We start from the raw sequence: 7500 nt of genomic DNA, 5'->3' as shown, positions 1-7500 counted from the left end.
ACTTCAGTTATGGGTTATGCAGCTAAAACAACTTGGTTAAGGTTAAAGGCATATTCCAAATATTTTTAAATGTCGAGCCCTATTTGCTACTTATACCAATTATAATGTTTGGTTGAGTTCTTTCTCAGCACACTTCATGCTGTTCCTCATAGTACAGCAGCTCTGCAAAGTTGGGCAAAAACCAATGCAAGGTCAATGGGGTCACGCTCCTGTACTGTACTGTACTGTACGTACAAGCTGACTGAAACTCAGGGAAATGTCCTCCACAGTGCAGACAAAGTAGATTTCAGTCAGCTTCAGTCAGCTTGTACATACACTGACCACCTCCACCCACAACCCCCTTACTCTCCACTGTGCTATTTCAATAGCAGACTCTATGACGTCGATATACTGTACATGTATATCTGTTATTACAATAGCAGACTATAACGGTGATATACAGTACTGTATACTGTACATGTATATCTAGAAATGTGTTGATAGTATTCTTGGTTCAACAAACGTTGACATTCGACGTATCGGTCGTTTGCAGAAAGGTCAAATGCTAACATTATATTCTGCCGACTGGGCGCAGTCAGTGTGTAACGCTGTGATGGCTCTGCTTTAGTGACCTTAGTCTCATGTAGCTTTACAACTCTCAGGCTTGTATTAAAAACGCTAATGGGAAAAACATACTATAGCTTTTGCACACCAAGTCCGAAAAGAATACGACCTAATTTGTGTCAATCATCGGTGACACACCGAGTCCGACAATTACGTCCGTCATTTAAGTTTTCGGACGAGGTTCGATTTTCTGCGTTTTTCGCATCAGTCAATAGATTTTTGCGAGCTGGGACCCGTCTGTGTTTTCAGATGACGGATTAAAAAACACACATACGAAAACAATCTGACTGTGTGTGCAAAGACCTAATGGTCTTAGTTTTGGTCTCATGTCCTTTGCTCCCGTTTCTCTTTCTTTGCCATTCATCACTGTCTCTTCTTTGGACCGTTCTTTCATTTGGTTGTCTCCATACCGTCTGATGATCTAGTTTCCCCCCCTGTCTGTCCTACGACAGCTCTTTCCTATTTGATTTCATTTCCTTCTGGTCTTCCTCCTGCAGCCCCCCCCCCCCCCCCCGCTCCCTCCCACCCCGCTCCCGCTCCCCCCCCCCCCCGCTCCCTCCCACCCTTCCTTGTCTTCACGCTCTCCCTCACATGAGTGATGTATGGCAGCATGTGTGCATCTCTCACGCCTCTCCTCTCCACAGACAAGGACGAGTGCAGCAAGGACAACGGCGGCTGCCAGCACGAGTGCATCAACACAGTGGGTTCCTACGTGTGTCAGTGTCGCCACGGCTTTGTGTTGCACGAGAACAAACACGACTGCAAGGAAGGTGGGTTTCACGCACACAACCCCCCATACACACACGGGCGCCGTGCACGCGCTCACACACTCACACCAGCACCACGTCCTGACGCACAGAGACACTCACCGCCCATCCTACAACCCCTACTACTCTGTCTACCAGCACAATAGACTGGCCGTTTCCATATAAGGAAAGTGTCTGTGTGTGTGTGTGTGTGTGTGTGTGTGTGTGTGTGTGAGAGAGAGAGTGGAAGAGAGAAAAAGAGGAATTTGGTTTTAAGTGAAAGAAAATAGAATGTATTAAAAGCTATCAGCACATTCCCAACACGCAACACACACTCAAACACAAACACACGCACACACAGTGTTCAATTGAGATATTATACTCAGCTCTTTGAAGTTGAACTTTTGAACACACACACAGACCACATCAGTTCACACACATGCAAACACGCGCACGCGCACGCACACACACACACACACACACACACACACACACACACACACACACACACACACACCTCACGAAAGTTTCCCAGGGCTGCTCATAAAAGCACTCAAGTTTCAAACATCTGGGAGCTTGAAAGCAGTGCATGAAGCACCGTCTTCCTGTGTGTGTGCATGTGTGTCTGCGCGTGCATGTGTGTCTGTGCGTGCGCGTGTGTGTGTGTGTGCGTGTGCGCGTGCGTGTGTGTGTATTAGACCAGCTTGACCCAGTAACCTTACATGTCATGCAAATCCATATTCCCGTCCCACAGCTTGTTTCCGTGTGTGAGCATGTATGTCAGTACATATGGAGAACCATTCAACATATGGAGTGCGTACTTGGAAAAGAATGACATCAAAAAGTGTTACTTGTTGGTGGATGTACTGCACATCAGTGTTCAATTGAACAGTGCATGTCATCAAAGGGAGACACTTGTTAAATAAAAATGTGTTCAATTATTTACATATTTAGATGAGACAATAATGGCACTTTTCACTTTCAAATTTGAAATCAGTATGATGTCAGTAGCTAGCTTTGTGCCTGTTGAGCATATACGGATGTCTGAGTTTGCACATTGCTGTATGTGTGTATGTGTGGGATATTAAATTAAGTAAATTGACATGATAGAAGGGCTTGTTAGAGGAGCGTGTCTGATTCAGTGATGTGTTGGTCTCAGTCTGTGTAGTATGTGCTATAGGACTGTCTGTGTAGTATGTGATATAGGCCTGTCAGTCTGTGTAGTATGTGCTATAGGACTGTCTGTGTAGTATGTGCTATAGGCCTGTCAGTCTGTGTAGTATGTGCATGTACTATAGGTCTGTCCCACTCTAAATAACAGCTGACACTTTGGAATGCACCTTGTTGTCCTGCGCATGCCTGCCGCCTCCCACCACCTTCATCAGGCATTCATCTTCCTCGCTACCCCCCCTCATTCCACCCCAGCACACGCACGCGTGCACGCAAGCACACACACACACACACACATGCGCTCGTGCGTACACTCACACACACACACACACACACACACACACACACACACACACACACACACACACACACACTACAAGTGCATACAGTATATATATAGGCCATTACCCATTTAAGACCCACATACACTGAGGTATCCGGGTAGTGCAGCGGTAGATTGCCTGCCTATCAGCACAAGGGTTGCAGGTTCCCTTGTTACAGCCGGCTTGGTCGGGCGTCCATACAGGCACAATTGGCCCTGTCTGTGGGTGGGAAGCCGGATTAAGGGTATGTGTCCCTTGTCGCTGCACTAGTCTGGTCGGGCGCCTGTTCAGGGAGAGGGGAACTGGGGGGGAATAGCATGATGCTCCCATGTGCTACGTCCTGCCAGTCAATCTCCTCGAACATGTATCGGAGGGAGCATGTGCTAGTCTACAACTCAGAGTTAATACTACTTGTACTACTACTACTACTACCGGTACTACTTGTACTACTATGAATATAGGTTTTTTTAAGGAATTTGTAAAAATAACAAGTAATGCATGAGCTGACGCAGCAGTGAAGGGGATTTTAGCATAAAATAATTGCAATTTCTGGTCCTTTTGTTCTGTGCGTGCGTGTGCCTACCGCTCGCTCGCATAGACACTGCGACCCTGCCAAGCACAACATTCTAGCAGTGTGTTTGTCCGTGCCATGCATGCAGGCATGGTCCACTCTCAACCTCTTCTTTGCAATGAGGCTGTTTCTTTGAAATCCTCTCTCTCTCTCTCTCTCTCTCTCTCTCTCTCTCTCTCTCCTCTCTCTCTCTCTCTCTCTCTCTCTCTCTCTCTCTCTCTCCCTCTCTCTCTCTCTCTCTCTCTCTCCTCATTTCTCTGCTTCCTGCTCCCTTTCCATTTCCTTTAACCTTTTCCTCTGCAGGCTTGGTTTTAACTTCCTGTCTGCTGTGTGCGTGTGTGTGTGTGTGTGTGTGTGTGTGTGTGTGTGTGTGTGTTTGTTGTGTTATGCGTGTGTTTAGCTGAGTGTGAGCATAAAATTCACAGCCCCAGCGGGACCCTGAGCAGCCCTAACTGGCCAGACAAGTATCCCAGCCGTAAGGAGTGCACCTGGGACATCACAGCCACTCCGGGACACAGAGTCAAGATAGTAAGTGTGTGTAACCCCAATGGCCGAGTGGTAGCGAGTAGGTTGGTTAAACTCACTCCGCAGTATAAAGGCCCATGCTCCGCCAAGGGAGCATGCAGTTGGAGGTCGGCGGATCGAATCCTGCTCCACCCCTGGCCAAGCCCTTAACATGGATTGCTGCCAGTGCTGTCAACACAACACAGGTTACATGTGCATGTGATGAAGCAGACTAAACCTGCTGTCAACACAACACAGGTTATATGTACATGTGATGAAGCAGACTAAACCTGCTGTCAACACAACACAGGTTACATGTACATGTGATGAAGCAGACTAAACCTGCTGTCAACACAACGCAGGTTACATGTACATGTGATGAAGCAGACTAAACCTGCTGTCAACACCTCACAGGTTACATGTGCATGTGATGAAGCAGACTAAACCTGCTGTCAACACCTCACAGGTTACATGTACATGTGATGAAGCAGACTAAACCTGCTGTCAACACCTCACAGGTTACATGTACATGTGATGAAGCAGACTAAACCTGCTGTCAACACAATGCAGGTTACATGTACATGTGATGAAGCAGACTAAACCTGCTGTCAACACAACACAGTTTACATGTACATGTGATGAAGCAGACTAAACCTGCTGTCAACACAACACAGTTTACATGTACATGTGATGAAGCAGACTAACCCTGCTGTCAACACAACACAGGTTACATGTGCAAGTGATGAAGCAGACTAAACCTGCTGTCAACACAACACAGTTTACATGTACATGTGATGAAGCAGACTAAACCTGAGCCCTGTACTACGAAACTAGTTTAACAGATCCGCGATAAGTCCCTTTGATCTGGTTTGACTGAACAGGATCAAAGCTATCTAGTTAACTGATACTACGACGCTGGTTTTTTACTAGGTAAGTGGACCTGGGATCTGCCTGTGCACGCGCACGTTTTTCGCTCGTGCACAGGCGCGCGTCCACGCGAAAGAGGTGCGCTGGCCAATCACATTATGAACAGCTGAGTTGATCCACGCCCACACCCATTTCCACACCCATTTCCTCGTTCCATGAAAGTGCAGTGCATGATCAGAGTTTTAGCGGATATTTAATGTATCCGCGATTTAATGTCAGAATGAAAATCCGCGTTGGATAGTCTGCTGAAGGGCTGTCTAAAGCAGCAGCTTGTATTCACATCAGTCATTTGATTTAGGCTACTTTGATCAGCGATTTCTGTCTGATACAGCTGCATACATTGATACAGCAGTCTCAGTCTATACATTTCCACAATCTGTAAGCCTATTTAGACCATAGATTTAGAAACGCATGCTCAATGAATAATGATCTCTATCACTCATGTGTGTGGTTGCACTGATCGAATAATTCATATATAAAATAGCCTAGTATAAAGCCTAATAGCCTACTATAAAAGAGAAAACTGCTGAACTGAATTGAGACGATGCGGGCATATTATCATTGATAAAAACTAGCCTATTTTTGCTCATATATTGGCATACAGCCTACAGGACACAGTTCCAGCTGAAAGATGCAAGAATAGCCTGCATATTTAGTATTGGGGCTATCCATATTTATCCCATATCTATATTATATGTATAGGCTTTTCTGGCATGTAGGAGAATATCACCCTCACTCCATTTGAGGGTCCATTCATGATATGCGCCGCGGTGATTAATAGTGATCATATTTCTCCACGCATCGTTGAGCTGTTAAGACATAAAGTGGTAAGTAGGCTTAATTTAATTATGTAGCCTACAGAGCCACAAATGTTTTTCTTGTTATATTCTCAGTTGACTGCAATCTATTTTTCATATGGCGATCTTATATGAACGGTGAGTGACTCCAGAGAGCCGATTATATGGGTCTGTCATGGATTTTGATCTTATCCTCTGAAGCTAACCTGGTCGCGACCAGGTTAGCTTTGCAGCGTCAGTTGCCATGGTGATTGAAAGTTAACTTGCTTTGTAGTACGGCTAAACCAGGTTTAAACTCAAACTTACTCGGATAAGGCATTAAACTAGCTTCGTAGTACAGGCTACTGCTGTCAACACAACACAGGTTACATGTACATGTGATGAAGCAGACTAAACCTGCTGTCAACACAACACAGGTTACATGTACATGTGATGAAGCAGACTAAACCTGCTGTCAACACAACACAGGTTACATGTACCGTAAATTCCGGACTATAAGCCGCGGCTTTTTCCCCGTTTTTTGGCCCTGCGGCTTATATAACGGTGCGGCTTATCTATGGATTTTTTCAGAAAAAAAAAAAAAAAATACAAATAAAATCTCTCTTTTTTAGCACTCTTTCTAACTATAAATCCACTTCTGTTTTAATTTCCTCTCTTGCCCTCTTTTCACCACACCGCGGACACTGTGTGCACTGTAAAAATAAACAAAGGTGGTGTTGTGTTATGTTGTTTTGTTGAAATGTTACGGTAATACGGTAAATGGGAGCTTCCTCAAACAGCCATCTCTTTCCCGACAATCCCCTCTGTGCGTGACCCCTTACATATGGTAATTACGGTAAGCAAACGGCCACTCGGCCAACAACTCCCTCCCCCGACTACCAGGAGAAAATCACAAACTTCGGCGAATTCACACAAAGGAAGATCAAGGAATATTCCATCGAACCGGAGCAGATCATAAATATGGATGAAGTGCCTTTGACGTTCGACCTGCCACTCACTCGGACTGTTAACAAGAAAGGTGAATCGTCGATCACATTGAGAACCACTGGGCACGAGAGAACGAATTTCACTTGTGTTCTGGCCTGCTCTGCATCTTGAGTAAAGCTGCCGCCAATGGTGATTTTTAAGCGGATTACGATGCCGAAAGAGAAAATTCCCAGTGGGATATGCCTCAGAGTCAACAAGAAAGGGTGGATGATGGAAAGTGTCATGAAGGAGTGGCTGAGTGCTACGTCAAGCGCCCTGAAGGATTCTTTCACCAAAAAAAAGCTTTGCTCGTTCTCGACAGCATGAGGGCTCATATAACAGATTCCGTGAAAGCAGCCATCAAGACCACAAACTCCATTCGGGTTCCGAAAGGCTGGACTGCTGCGTGATGATGACGCCGGCACAGCTGGGCGCCTTCAGAGGCTGTTCGATTCCGACACCGACAGTGACGAAGAGGGGTTCCTTGGTTTTGAGAGTGACAACGAAGGAGAGAGGAGAGTGGTTGACGAAGCCACCCTGAACCTGTTCGTTTCCGACACTGAAGTTGAGGACTTTGCTGGTTTCAGTACGGAGGAAGAAGAGGAAGACGAGGATTAGTGACTTGACTTTGACTCTGACTCTGTTTTTGACGCTGCACCTTCACCTAAAAGATGAAGACAAGGATTACGGTACCTGGTTTGATTGTTGACAGCACCTTTTGTTGAAATGTTAATAAATGGGAGCTTCCCCAAACAGCCATCTCTTTCCCGACATTCCTCTCTGTGCACGAACCCTTACATATGGTAATTAAACATCAAAACACCCGCGGCTTATAGTCCGGTGCGGCTTATATATGTAAAAAACAGTCAATTTTGCTCCTGCGGCTTATATAC

The 7500-nt window shown here is 45.7% G+C and overlaps 1 protein-coding gene across 1 annotated transcript in view; it reads left to right on the top strand.

Annotated features, from left to right (window-relative positions):
* The window catches only part of tll1 (tolloid-like 1), a gene marked incomplete at both ends in the record, with an annotated part of 62749 nt that overhangs the window by 49820 nt on the left and 5429 nt on the right, over window positions 1–7500 (top strand). The window contains 2 exons of the mRNA XM_083655537.1: window positions 1248–1373; window positions 3814–3941. Coding sequence (XP_083511663.1) covers window positions 1248–1373; window positions 3814–3941 — 254 coding nt within the window. The remainder of the gene's footprint in view (window positions 1–1247; window positions 1374–3813; window positions 3942–7500) is intronic.

The sequence above is a fragment of the Poromitra crassiceps genome (assembly GCF_964638095.1).
Source record: "Poromitra crassiceps genome assembly, chromosome: 19".
NCBI classification, from domain to species: domain Eukaryota; kingdom Metazoa; phylum Chordata; class Actinopteri; order Beryciformes; family Melamphaidae; genus Poromitra; species Poromitra crassiceps.
This window is presented reverse-complemented; position numbering and strand designations above follow the sequence as displayed.